At 41.3% G+C, this 14,961-nt stretch overlaps 1 protein-coding gene across 1 annotated transcript; it reads right to left on the bottom strand.

Moving 5' to 3' along the window:
• Window positions 1-9,862: 9,862 nt before the first annotated feature.
• On the bottom strand, window positions 9,863-13,538 carry Theg (Testicular haploid expressed gene). The gene is made up of 7 exons (XM_033332193.2): window positions 13,425-13,538; window positions 13,189-13,292; window positions 12,983-13,075; window positions 12,779-12,913; window positions 11,303-11,417; window positions 10,715-10,943; window positions 9,863-10,020 (listed from the first exon to the last, which is right to left on the bottom strand). Exons 1-7 carry the CDS (start codon window positions 13,536-13,538, stop codon window positions 9,863-9,865), a joined length of 948 nt encoding a protein of 315 aa, XP_033188084.2.
• Window positions 13,539-14,961: the final 1,423 nt, after the last annotated feature.

Here is a 14,961-nt window from a genome sequence, read left to right as displayed (position 1 = left end):
TATAATTTCTTCCAGCGCTCCTGTTCCTAGAGAGAAAGAGAGAGCGAGAGGAGAGAAATACGGTTCGAATAATAATTTCTTCCAGCGCTCCTGTCCCTAGAGAGAAAGATAGATAGATAGAGATAGAGAGAGAGAGAGAGAGAGAGAGAGAGATGGTTCGAATAAATAAAAAGTGAAAAAAAAAGTACATCCTTTGAGTAATTTATACCCGTTCGCTTGTTGCTTTCAAGCCAATTGTCTTCCGCGTACAGGAACGTCGCGTCGGTGTATCGTATCCGCGATATTCGTTGAAGCCTCTCAAAACCTTGTTTCTTTCGTTTGGTTGCACGCGTCTCGCGCGAAACACAGACGTTACACGCGATACCGTACCGTCGACCTGGACGATAAGTGCGGAAAGAATGGCAGAAATAAAATTAAGGACGAGAGCGGAGAACAGCGAGGAAGGAAGGAAGGAACGGAGAAAACGTCGGAAAGAAGTTACATTCGATAGACACGGTAACGTATATAAGGAGAAAATAGAAAAACAGGTTTTCTGATGGCAAAAGTTTCGCGTGACGTTGGAGTCATAAGTTGGCGAGGAAATGGGAATGGTATCAGGCAGGAAGGGAAGTGTTGAGAAACGAGGGAAAGCAAGGGAGGATCGTATAATCGCGTAGAAGAATATTAGGCGGATAATTTGCCAGATACTTGGCTGCCGGATACAGCTTGCAGACAACTACGTAGCAAAAAAGATATTATACGCAAAGCTTGTATATTATGCCGACGTATAATACGAACGAGCAACTTCTTAGCAGAGAGTTTATACGTAGTATAAATTTTGTACCGAAATGTCTAAAATTTCGATGCGGGAAAGAAGTTTATCCGTCGTAAGAAACGATGTATTTTGCCGTACGTGGAGTTAAGATTTCTCTCGATTAAAGTTCTCGCAAAGTAACGATGGAAAGCAATCTTTACTATCTTCTTTTGGCATCGACAAACATCTGTTTACTTGAAACCTTGTCATCGATACGTTAACGTTAAATATATTATTCGTACAAGTATTAACTGATTTTAAATGTTACCATTAAAATAAACTTTATCATTTTATCAATTCTTTATCAATTGTTGATTCTTTATCGATTTGGAAAAATCTTCTCTATCTTATCTGAAGCTTGACAACCGAAGCAGCTGCTAATAGGGAACTTTTTAAATTAAAATTGACATATGCTAATTTCTTGTTGCATATTAACTTTAAAAACTAGATTTTATCGCGTCGTGATATTCCAGGGCAGCTTTAATAAAGGATAAAATCGCGATGGATCTTCTCATTTGTAATTTTTTAACTAAATTACTCTCTGCCAGAAACAAGCAAGTGTCTACATATTTTTTACTTTTTCAGCCGTAGCACGAGTAATAGATAGAAACTGATGAGTCTCGTTTTACATTTTTAAATTTTACGAGATCCTTTGATAACGATTTATCTTGTTTTATCAAATATTCTACTATATAATTTAATTTTAATTCGTTCTTCGATGATAGTCGTTAATTGATCGGACTCGTAACAAACGAAAGCTAATCGTCGCATCGATTCACGCAGCCAGCGATTTTGTGAAAATATTCGCACGCTCCGAAAGTCATCGAGAACGAGCTCCTCGTCATTTTTCGTCGCGTCCCGATTACAGAATTATCGATTTTCCACAAGTGTTCTTCGTCGACTTGGACGACCCGCAATTAATCGAATCCTCGATATTTTATATTAAACAGATGAGAAAGCATAAAAGTCATCAGTTGGTTGTTCTACGGTTTTATCGAACGTAGCCCGAGGCCGCTAGTAACGATACCTGGCAACCGATTACACGGATATTGATTACGTTACTACTTGAGCTCGACTTATGTCGAATGTTGGCGAAATCGAGATTATTTGGAAGGACGTTAACTCTTTTAACGATCGTTTTGATTTTTTCGCCCAGAGTATAGAGAAACGATTGCAATTTCGTAACGCGTTTCAACGAAGTGTGTGGAAAACGATACCGCCAGCCTTTTCCTTTAATTTCTCATCAACTTTCATTCTACCAATTGCTTCTCTCGATCTTAACAGTTCTGAGTATGCAAACACATTCGCGAAATTGCGTCACGGTACCCGACACGGTCCAAGAAGCACGGTACTTCGTCGACACGATGTTCAAGTTTCCGCGAGCATCGATCGACCTGTTGTGTTAATCAAGCAAATGATCCGAGAGAAATGACCAAGTTTTTTCTCGAGAAGCGATTTCTTTATCGTAAAAAGTGCGATGTTTCCTTCTTTTTTTGCGAGGATAATTCGTACTACTTTGAATAAAGCATAGACATTCGTGGCGTTCCTATAAGATAGCGACACTTTCAACGATAAACCGTTATCGCGAACAAGGGTTGTGTAACGTCGAATCGAATGACTTTTGGTAAATTCGTGGAGCCAGCGAGCAAGTAACGCTTTATAGATATAAAAGTAGAACAACTTGCTACGGTGCTAGTGTTTTACTTAAGACTTTCATTACGAAATTTCGTTCTTTTTTCCATTCAGGAATTTCTTATCAGAAGCGTCTTTAGTTTCGCTATCAATCTTTATTCAGGCGAAACAGTTATTAAAATTAACGAGTAAATTACACCAGGAGACTGCCATTGCGAACAATATTCTTTCTTTAAACTCCGATATGCGAGACTTATGAATATATTAGGTTGTCCGAAAAGTTCCTTTCGTTTCCTAACGTGATAATAGATGAACAACAATTTCTGTTTTATATTATTTTATTGAATTAGACACGATCTATTTCGTTCTAGTTCTATTATTATGTTCGTGTATAATGTGCGTCTATTATTTCCTTATGAAACGAAAGAAACTTTTCGGACAACCTAATATCTAGCGCAGATTAGAATGCAGCAATCACGTTAGCTGTATTATTGAAATAATCGATGAAGCGTAATTTATGCGCCAGAAGTTTCAATCGGTTGTATGATGTGTATTGTTTAACACGATTATTGTACACACACACATATATATATATTCCTTTTCCAAAAGATACAAAAAAGAAAAACAGATATGACGTGTAACAAAATTTAGAATAATTCCTTAACGACGATAGAACGGATATTTGCTCAAAACAAAAATCGTTCTTTTCTGCAATTTTTTCATTCGTCGAATAAGTTACAGAAGTCAGTCAGCAAAAACGTCAGTCTTCAATCATTCGATTGGTGGCGACTGAAGGCGAGCGATCGGTTGGTTCCCCAGACTGGAAACGGCTACTTCGACGGCTATACATAATGCAGGAAGGAAGTTTGAAAATTTACGGGAGTCAGCGTGTCGTCCGTCATCGGGGGTGAGGTCTCGTAAAGCCAGCCTTTCCACGGGACCCGTGGATTGACCTGGAATAGCCGTAGGTCTGAACAATGATCGTAGGTGGCCGCAGGATCTCGTTGATCTCCAAGGACCAGCCTTTACAGCGGCACGGGAGAGAGATGGGGACGTTTTCCAATATCCAATAAAGCCGAACCTCGACCTCACTTGGCGAATGTTTCGCTTGGATACGATTTAAAACGGCGTAGCTTGCAGAAACATGTCCCCGGTAAATAGGCAACTCGCAAGATGACGTGCAATTCGTTGGAACGTGGGAATGTTAATTGAAAATAATTTAATAGGTGGATGGATGCAATACGGAAAGTTAATTGGAAACTAGGAGTAATTGGAAAAGAAAAAATTCGAATGTATCCATCGAAATTGTGTTTGACACGTTGCGTTCACTGGCGTGTTTAATTTAGAAGTTCATGTGCCAAAATAATATTATAATCGATCATTAATTAACGTCGTCCATCGATCAATCGTATTAATTATTCCGTGAACATGGAATAATGGTGGTCCGGCTACGTGATTCAATTTCGATATAATACACGCATAGTTTCAAATTCGTAATACTCGACAACTTTGAAATTGATCCGAAGAATGCCGTTTATTAATTTCCGTTTCCCTTTGAAGGAACCAGTCGAGATGAAAACTCCTGTTTAATAGAAACTTATTGCTGAAATGCGGAATATTCCTTCTTCCTTTAATATTTAGTTAATAACTGTTTTCACTCTGCATCCGCTTATCTACGATTACACGTTCATTTCCGCTAAACCTTTAACTTTCCTGACGTCTGGTTGAAATTCTGCTTGCACTATACAACGAGGCTGAGAAAGGAAGAGAACTAGAAGTGACGTACACTGGAAAAGAAAGAGAGAGAGGGAGAGAGAGAGAGAGAGAAAGGCTTGACTGGACCGCTCCGACAGCCAGGCAGAAGAGTGTCCGAACGTGGACGGAATCATAAGAGGATTTCGCTCGTCCTCGACCCTTTACATTTACATTCCATTCGTCACGTGGTAGTGGATGTATTTCGAAAGGGTTCTACCCTACCCCTTACCGCAACTACCTCTTCAATTACAGCTACGCTAACATCCGCTTTTTTCCGCTTCGCGAATTCACTCTTACGAACGTTGATTCGCGTCGCACGTAATCCATTGTACGTTTGCAATATTTGTCGTCCTATTGTTGCACGATGTTTCGCGTACAGTATTCGAGAATACAATGTCAATAGTTCTTATTTTGCGATACGTGCATTTTTTTCTGGCTAACCTTGACAATTTGCTGCGCGGAGGAAATTTGTAAAAAAAAAAAAAAAAAAAAAGAAAAAAGAACGAAAAATATTTCGAAAACACTGGCGGCCATTTGGCAATTACATTCTGCTATATTTTATTGAAAGAACTTTTTTAACAGGTTTGTTACGAAACGAACGTTCCAACGGATCGTTCGATTTCTTGTATTTTTTTGCTATTCTCATCTTAGTTTTTCCATTGCTTTGAAAATAATATTAGTCTTTTCTCCGCACTTTGTTTTCAATCTGTAAAAAAAATACTTTTTACTATTTATTAATAGTAGACGTTTTTCGTGTTGTTTTATAAAAAGTACAAATAAAGTAAAAATAAAATACATTTATCGTTCAGTTAATGATAACTTATTAACGGTATCTGACACTTGGAACGATTCTATGAAGAAACAGAACGAAGCAAACGAACCCGCAAGTAACGGAATAATAATGAAGCTGACTTTTGCGTATATTGTCGCGAAAAATATCTTGGCGTAAGCTGCTTGAACGAAAGTCGAGTACAGTGTATCAAGTACGGTGAATAGGCATCTGAAGTCTGTACTGTCCAAGGATCTACAGAACTCGATGATTTATAATTCTTCTTTGTTAGTTTAGACCAAGATACTATCACATAGCGTATACGGTTTCGTCTAACTTATGGAACAAGATCGGGAAAAGGAGCAATTTTTCTTTTATTATTTATAGTCGCATTAAACTTTTGCACGGGTTATTAGCGACGCGAAAGAATGAAAAGTTACGAGTTACGATTATGGATCACCATATAATTTAGAGCACTTTAGATAATTAAGTAGTTCTCGTACTAATTTTCAACCTTGTACATTGCCTTTTATAGTGAGTTTCATATCGAATTGTCGTCAATGGATAGAAAATTTCTAGCATTGACGACGTTTTATTTTTATTTTTTAAATTCCGCTTTCGTTGTTTTATATTCATTGTTTTATCTGAATATATAAGATGTTAAAGTACATAAAATGCGTACAATATGCAAAAATATTCAAATTATTCATTTGGAATTTTTAGTGTGCGAGACAGCTACCTGCTTAAAATCTTATACTTAATTAAAAATATTAATTCTCATAAACGTTAATAGTTCGTTCGTTATAGTTTCACTCGTTTTATTTCTTAATAAATACAATCTGTATCAAAAATAAAATAGCTTTTGCATGAATTTTCTTTATATTTCGTTTCCGCTAATGGTTTCTGGCAAGATTCGACGTATTGGATATTTTTGTTGAACGAATTCCCAACAAGCGGGGAAACGATCGTTGCTGTATTGCGGTGAATCTATAATATCTTTTTGAACGAAATGTATCGGGAAAATAACGGATGAATAGAAATCCACGAGATCCTGGGTTAGAATGTTTCTCTGTTGTCCCTCTGCTCCTTGTGTTTTCCGTTACATCTGTACCGAACGATCCCTGCAAGCCGAAGCTGCTTTTAATTTTTCTACATAAGATTCACCGAGAAATTTGAAAATTCTGCCAATCCTCCTATGCCCAGGGGGCGGAAAATAAAATTTTTGGATACAGATATAATCGTGTCGCAATGTTCTACCGTAGGTACACTGCGGCTAGAAAGATCGAAACCGTGACAATTCGATTTGTCCGTAGTTTTGTAATTAAAATACGTCCTGTCAAAAATAATATACCGCAGGAATATTTTCGGACGATAGTGTATTTTAATACGTCACGCGATTCGCTGCACAGAATAAAAACGTGTATCTGGAAATGTTGTTATTTGCAGGCGCGGAAAATACAAATTGGAATAGCAATTTAACGGTGTCACAATATTCCATTATACGTAGCTATGATGTTTAGAAAGATTAAAATCGCTGCAATTCGATTTATCCGTAGTCTCGTAATTAAAATGCATCCCATCGAAGATAATGAACCGTCCGCGTACTTTGCAACGGTAGCGCGTTTCAATGCGTTACGCGATTTCTTCTATAAAATAGAAATGCATATCCGGCAATCTTGTTATTTTCAAGCACGGATAACGAAACACGCGACGAGATCACTGATTTTGTCAGGATGATTGTCTGGAAATAAGGATTACACGGAACTCGTTCTGAATTCCTGGTTTGTCTCCTACGGTGTTTCCAATCGAATCGAGAGGAGAATGAAATGAAAACAGATACGATCTGGAACGATCGACGGGGGGCCAATACGATTCACGATGAAGCAAGCTCGTTGCTCTGTTTCCACTCAAATCGGTGTCAATCCACGAAACTGAGGCATATTGATACTGCCTAATAGGTATACGATGCAGAGACAATCCATTTATCTTCACGATGGCCGAGGAAATTTTACGAGCCATTTCATTCGTTCGGTTTCTGCTCTCGAGAACAACTTTAATTTAAACTGAAAAGAAAATCAACGTGGCTACATTTTTCTCATGGAAACGAAACGAACCATTCTTGTAGAACTTGATCTCTGTTCTCAATCGTTCGAAAGAAGAAACACGACTTGGTTATTTATTTATTAGAGTAATTAGTTTGTGCAAAGTATGCACACTTGTTTCTATAACCTTGTTTCGATGAATTTCATACTAAATAGATTGATACTAAAGCATCATCATCCAGTAGGATTACGCGTAATGTCTAATCGATTTACTCTTGGTAATTTATTAGGTTGCTGCGAATGTAATATCGATTTTACGGTTATAAAAGTAGGTCAGTTTACTACATCGGAAAGCTCTTTATCTTCGGCTTCGTTATTAATTTTTGTTTGGCTGAACCGATTGTTAAGGATCAATGGAGTCATCATACCTGTAGGAAATCCACAATATCCAATGGCATTTCTACAAAAAGTGGCTGGTTTCGATCGTAGTCTATGCATCGTTTAGCTTCTACCGACGTATTCTTATTTTCTCCATTTAACCTGCATATTGGCAACCGACCATTCGTTCCTGTGCTTCCCTTTACAATTTTTTGTTTTCTAGCGAAAATATCACAAAGCTGCGCTCCATACGCCCATTCTTCTCTTTCCGCACTTTTACGTTACGTGCAACAGTTTTTAAACATTCGATTTTATTTTATTAAAGATAGTAACCGGATGGTATTAGAGGATAAGAAAGAATCTCGAGTCGCGTTTTATACCTTTAATTTCGACTAAAGAGAATATCGACGTTGTTCGTTTCTCCGTTGGAAACGAAGACCTTTCCTGAACAACCTTCCCGCTCCGTGTTTCCCGTCGGTTGAAAAAAGAATGTCGTTCCTAACGAGTCCGCATGAAAATGGAACAAATTTGCCCAGCAGAGGGGACGGTGCTTCCGTACAACGAGAACAAAAAGCCAGAACCAGCCTTCTATTTACAAAATCGTTGCAGCGAGTGGAAGCGATCGGTGGCTCGGTCGACGAGAGAAGTTCCACACGTTCGGACTCCTTTCCATCGAATTTCTATCGAATTTCTATCGAATTTCTATCGAGCACGGGACGTCCGTCCGTACGGAATACGTGACACGTATCGAACATCGTTGCCGTCGATGTACCGCGAGACATCGATCCGGTGTAAACACACTAACTGTCGCTATAGAATCCCCATTGTATTCTTTTCCTCTGGCATCTTCAACATTTTTACACGACTATTGAACACTCCTGCCCATTATTTCACGCTTCTTCGTTCGCGAGACGTATTTCTCTTTTATTTTATTATCCTCCATCTTTCTTGCAATAAAAGAGCAGAAATCGTCCCAAGGTATCGCACGAACATCACAGGGAAAAAGAGCTGTACGACAGCTATATTTTTGTTAATTTTCATGTTTGTTTTTTCTTTTTTTTTTCCGTAACTAAAGAGCAATACTTATTGGTACGCAATAGCCTAATTTTCATTCAGCTTTCGTACTTCTTTCTTTGAAGTTTGTAGGATTACGAAAAGGTATAACCGCTGGGGCAAGTGATATTTCAATATGATACGACAAACAATATTTTTGAAATCCACAGGGTGGAAAAAGAAAAAAATGAAACGTAAGGACGATTTTGGACGAAGGAATTTCGAAATCGCTGCTCTGTGGAAAGTAGAGAAACAGTGAGAAACTTATCCCGTTTTTCCCTGCAGTCTTTGTACTTGTCGCTGACTTTAGAAATGAAACGTCAGCTCAAGTAGAACGCGGTAATCATGGTATTTGGATTTCTCGTGTAAATTCTACGTCTCGAATCCTATTAACTAGTTCGCGAAGCAGGACTAGTTATTCGGGGAATTAAGTGATCCGCGGTAGACAGACGCGCAACGCCGACGGAATTTCCGTAACAGTGCGATTATAACAGTTTCCAGCGTTGCTCACCGGTGAAACAGTCAAGCACATATTAATTCGCCGGTACATGCTGGAACTTTGACTTCGCGATGGCAATCAGAGGCTGAGATTGGCAACACGGTTTCCCTCTCTCGTTTCGGTTCAATTCGAAGGGATAACGAGTTCCCTACGGGTCTCTATGGCGAACGTTGCTCGCGAAGAAGCTCCTCGAATCGATGGTGCGTGAAACGTCAAATAATTTCCAAACATAAATTAGACACTCGTGCCGTTGTAGTTATCCGGGGTAGGACCATTGTTTCTCGAAACGCTGACTACCGATGGGATACGTTGATACGTGGTTCAGTCGATGCGTGGTCCATTAACCTTTTGCACTCCTATGTCGAGTGTGACTCGACATCAGTTTTTATCTCAGGAGCTCTTTTGTCCAGCTCACTTCATACGTTCTTTCATGTCCACCTTTTTTTGTGAAACGTGAAAGAAAACCAGGATTGCATGCTGGAAATTGTTTCAAGATATATCATACACTTAAAAGTTATAAAATACAACGATAGTGTGAATAAAACTGGTATTTAAGTGAATTTCATTCTTCCTTTATTCAGTTAAATTGTCTTATCTTTTAGTTAAAGTAAATTTCAAATAAAACACTTAAAATGGTCGGAAGCTGCTGCTAACGAAATTGAAATAAAATTCAGAGTGCAAAGGGTTAAGGTCATACGGTGGCTGACGAAAATGTTCGAATACTTAGATAATTTTACGTCCTATGGCTCACGAACATATTCGAAGGAAGCAAACAGTACTCGAAACAAGAGTACACGTTACATACGTACAAGAGAATTGTAAACTTCTAACGTTTTCTATATTCGGCATAAAGGACAATGTACGGTGACAAGTGACGTTATAGTAGGGGACGAAAGTTACGCGCTATTGTTCCACGATTGCGACCTGTGTTAATTCAGAGTTCATCTCCTTCTCTTGGGACGGGCTAAAAATTTTAGCCGCCTCGAGCATTTGGCTTTTAAGGCCATCGGCGAAACCGTGAAAGCGTCTTCTCGAAGATCCGTCTCCATCCCTGCCGGCCGTTCAACCGGCTTCGCCAGGATTATCGTCCTCGGGGTAGCTGCAAAATTAAACACCATGCATCCTGTCGCTTCTAACGTTCGCACTTAAGGCGAACAAATGGCACGGAAGAGAATTAATTCAGCAGTGACGGCGGAACGCTGGCAGTGGAGAAAAGGCCGTTTAGTCGGACGCACCGGCTAATTGGCTAACGCAAAGAATTAGGTCCGCAAACTTATCTCGCGGAAACGTGGTCGCCTGCTAATGAGGAAATTTCGAAGGAAATTTACATTTGCCAGGCAAACGGCCGTGGCTCGTGCCTCGTCGAGGGGAAGTGATCTCTCTTTATTCGAAAGCGGACGACTTGGCTGGTGAAACATCGCGTATTCGTTCGGCCGTTTAATCGTGGAAAACATCGTTTTAATTACTCTTCGCCGTTTCACGGTTCGCGAAACCGCGCTGACTCGAAATACGAGAGAGAAATTAAACGGAATCTCGGACCAGGATCGGTTAAATTTCTCGCAAACTTACCGACCTTCAGCGTGCGTTTCGATTCGCCGCGCTCCTCCGCTTATACGTACAACGGAATTTTCAACTTGCCCATTTTCCGCGCTAACTTCCTTAAGTAAGCACGCGAACGATTTCTGACGCTGGAAAATCCCTTGGTAGAACCACCGACGAGTCCGCTGAGTGGTAAGTTCGGCGAAAGAAAAATCCGAGAGAAGAAAGGAAAGCCGAGCTATTCTAGCGCGTACCTACGGCCCTCAACGCGCCCGGGGAAACCTTGCCGAGGATCCGTGGCGGTATAATCTCCGGTACTGTCTTCGGGTATGCAATCTTCTGGAGACGTTTGGTGATCCTGTAGGTGAGAGCGCTTCTTGGCACTTCGGACGGGTCCTTGGGCTGCGGTATCTCTCTCACTGGCGGCGTCGACAATTCTTCGATCCTCCGCATGTTGACCGGCCTCCATTTTTTCTTTTTACCCTGCAATTCACCGTTACTCTGTGTATCGATCTCTGTCGTCGAAACGAACCTTTGTTACCGCGTCTCTTTCTACTTGGTTTCTACTCGGTTTCTACTGTATGACGAGCGCAACGACGAACGCTCGTTTTTCTCCCCGTCCCTTTCGTGTCCCCGTTACGTTTCATCGACGTTTTCACCGGCAACACCGGTGGAATCTGTCGTTTATCAAACGACAAGGCACACCGCGTCGAAGGATCTGCGTACGTCGATCGACGACCATTTTCGTTTCCGCCTCGTTCCACCGGCATACAACTTGGAAAACTTCGTCTCTCGACTAGGTGATTTCCTTTTAAATTACGCTAACTTGGTAACGCTCTTACAGGCAATCTAGGCCTGGGCGGAACTTTAGGAGCAGCCAGTATCTCCAACAACTCCATGTGCTGATCCCATTCTTCCGGCTTGATCACTCGGCGCAATTTCGCCATTATTTTTTGCCTGCGATCCGGTAAATTGAGACCAGGTAAAAAGTGAAATTGAAAACTAGGATGAAATTTAGGCTATTCCCAGGAACGAGCAACGAGGAACAGGTTCCTCTCTGTTGCGCAATTATCGCATCGTGCGGATAGTTTTCGCTCGGTATCGGGAATAACGGGAAAATGAAAGAGCAGGGTGTGAAGGAACCGAGAGGAGGAGCAAGCAACATGCGCTTCTACTTGTTTGGTGAATTTCGGCACACCCTTGGGCACTATTAATAATTACATCTAGGGTACTCGTGTCTGCTAACTGTTCACGAGTTGCGCGCCAAGTTTAATGGTAACGTTAGGTATCCCAGGAAAGTCGACATGGAAAGTGGAAAGCCAATATCTGGTTTCTCGTTAAACCTCGTGCGATGTCCAGGGGAAAAAAAAGAGGGAAGATAAATTCTCGTGGCACGTCGATGATTTCCCATCGTTCCAACAGCGATACCGAATCGTTCGCCAACTTTTTCCGTTTCCCGCAACCTTCAATTTACCGCTTTAATCCCAAGAAGGGAAAAGTTGATCAAAGAGTAGACCACCTCGAAAGTAGATAATTGCATTCGTGAACTTGCTACGTTACGCGAGACGCGAATTACGGTGGAGTACGGCGTTAGCAGACAAACGAGGATCCTGTCTTCGTTGGCCGCGAGAAAGGAAACGACCTTGCTCGATATCCAAATCCGACTTTACGAGATCGCATTTGCGAGAGTGAAACGTTCGAAGGACAATCCGATTACCCGTCATTCCCTGTGACGCTTGCAGTCGACGTTCTCTCGATGTCATCTGCAAGGCCATGTCATTCTTTCGTTTCGCGACGAACAGTCGTGCAGCTGCTTCCTCCTCGTGATGCAAAATACGTATACTTGATCGAAGCGATATCGCAGCGAGATCGTAAAATTGATCGATGGTTCAAATTCGCAATTTTTCGCGACAGTTAGAAACGATCTACGATAGGATACACCGAAGATCGTGAGATTCCTGGAATCTCGTTTCGAAAAAAAAGTATTCCAACGCTTGTTACAGGAAATTTTTACGAACATATTATGCGCGTATTACGAAACTTTTCGAAATTTCGTTAGCGCTGTAACGGGGCACGACTGCTCGGGTAAAATTCACGAGTGTATCGGAAAAATTTGAAATCGATTCGCAAACGTATACGGAAGATATTCGTTGTCTCGTTGCAGTGTTAACGAAATTTCAAAAAGTTTCGTACGATACGCGCAATACATTCTGCAAAGTATTCCGTTGTAGGTACGTGTCTGAATAGTCTCGCGAGCCACTGTATATCACTTTCAAGTACGCAGTCAACATTTAGATAAATGTGCCTGTCTAACTCACTTCTTCTTCATCTCGCGCTGCTGTCTGGCGTTGCAGAAGAATCGATATTTCCGGTAGCGCGATTTCTGAACCTTCCATAGCGTCTCGGCTATGTTGCCGCTGCTAGTGGGAAATCTCATGTTCGCCAACAGCAATCTGATCGGGGAACGAGCAATTCGTTAATTCTCTTCGAGGTTCCGGCCTGTCTCGCGGAAAGAAGATCACCTCTTTGTAGGCAACGCCAAGTCGTGGATGCGTTTCGTGGGTTTAGCCGCGAGCGTTTTCGGATGGATTCGCGGATACGGTGGTGGTACTCTTCTATGGATAGACGAGAAACCAGTTTGCAACTACGTCTCTGCTAGCTTTGAAAGAGTCGAGCGGACCGTATCGATCCTCGTGGATACGTATCGCGTGAACGCATAATTACTCACGTTGGATCGTATTTTTTGATAACGTGTTTCGGCCGCGCCATCGCTTTGATTCGTTTCGACGCTCGTCCTTTCAACGCTGTTCGTCGAATGCCGTAAGGATTCGCCTGATAAAAATACGACGTTACCCGATCGTAGGAAAAAGCCAGCAGATATACTCACCGGAGTATGCGAGTTCTTTGTTTGAGTTCTTCTCGACACTGATCGCCTCGATGGAGAAAATGCAGAGCGATACTCACCAAAATATGCGCGTTCCTTGTTTGCGTTCTTCTCCAATTAGGTCGTGCCAATAGAGAAATGTGTTGTTTGTGGGACAAATGGTCCATGGCGTATTTGATCCTGTCGGTCAGCATGTTTGCGATCTTCCAACTTCGTTCCCTGGTTCACTATCAATTTCCTTAGTCAGGAACACGCGGTTGGCCTCGATTACGATTTTCTTTCCCACTACCTCTTTCGAATCCTTGCACCCCGACCTTTATTTATTTAACGCTTGACTCTCAGCGGCGCGTTGTAGGTTGTTTAATTAAATTCAGGTTTAATTAATCCAACGATCCGTGCGATGTATGGATTTGAAAACGAAGGAGAAGAAGGAAAGAGGAAGCTCGAGGAATTGGGCCACTGATATAATTTACCAGCGCGGAACTTTCTTCCGTGTCTAACCCTTAATTTGGACGCGACATGTCCGTCTGAGAATCGCCTTCGAAATGCAAGAACATCATGCGTCCAGGACAAATGAAAAATAGCACGTAATTCGGCCGCGTTTCAACGAATACCTCGAAATTCTCGATTAATCGCAAACCCTGTGAATTTGTAGCGTTTCGTTCCATCCTTGTGTCGTAAAGTCATCGTATTATCGTAACTACAGATTTTAGAAACAGACATTTTACAATTTTCAGCTGCGACTTGAGAAGTTTGTTAACGATAGGAAAATAGAGTCACGTCGAAAATCTCAAAAAAAAAAAAAAAAATTTATCATATTTTTCCTGTACGGTTTCTGGTTAAAATCTAAGTAAGAAAATTCAATTATAATAAACCGTATCTCGAATTCCGTTCAAAGGTTCGCGAAGCAAGAGTACCATAGAATCTTCATTGTGCGAGGGAATCGGAAAAAGATAGGAGACAACGCGTATTGAGCGACACGCCTTAATGGACATTGACATTAATGGTAGCTCCTTTACGGGCCCCGTACTTTGTCCTTGTTCGAATTTCGACGAGTATTCGGTAACGAGGACGTTGTTTCGGCCGATGTGCTGGCAACAGTTGGCGAATAGTTGGGCTCGAAGTGGAAAAACGCGGCCGCGGTTCCCCGGTGAAAGGAAATACTGTTTCCACGGGAGAATTACCCTGGCGTCAGATTATTCCCAGCAATTCACGAAAATATGGAACACTGGCCGTGTCAGGAAGCATAGGGGATTTTCAATTAATAACACCGACACACGGAATAAATACGGTAGGTATTCCCCCGACGCGAACGTGTCCCCTATTATTCGACATAGAGCGGCCGCCGCTTCGTTCGCAGTTTGTATTTCGCATCATCGATCATTTTCATAAAAAAATTCATAGAAACGAAGAAATGCGTCCCGGTTCGATAATTGGTCGCCATCAATTCGCCATTACTTTGTTCGATCAATGCGAATATCCTTCTTGGGGAATGTGTCGCGTACCGTGAACACAGGCGAAGGAAAAGAATAAACCGATATAACAGGAAGAAACAGGAAGACGCTACCGTAGAAAACTTTGATCGTTCGGCGAAGATCGAAGTACATGCTAGTTCGG

This window comes from Bombus vancouverensis, chromosome 6 (genome assembly GCF_051014615.1).
Source record: "Bombus vancouverensis nearcticus chromosome 6, iyBomVanc1_principal, whole genome shotgun sequence".
Taxonomy (NCBI): Eukaryota; Metazoa; Arthropoda; class Insecta; order Hymenoptera; family Apidae; genus Bombus; species Bombus vancouverensis.
This window is presented reverse-complemented; position numbering and strand designations above follow the sequence as displayed.

Coding starts and splice junctions, on each gene's coding strand:
- Theg (XM_033332193.2), bottom strand. CDS start 13,538: ATGCTGACCGACAGGATCAAATACGCCATGGACCATTTGTCCCACAAA. Junction 13,293..13,424: donor CAAGGAACGCGCATATTTTG/GTGAGTATCGCT, acceptor TATTTTTATCAG/GCGAATCCTTACGGCATTCG. Junction 10,944..11,302: donor CGCCCAGGCCTAGATTGCCT/GTAAGAGCGTTA, acceptor GGTGAATTGCAG/GGTAAAAAGAAAAAATGGAG.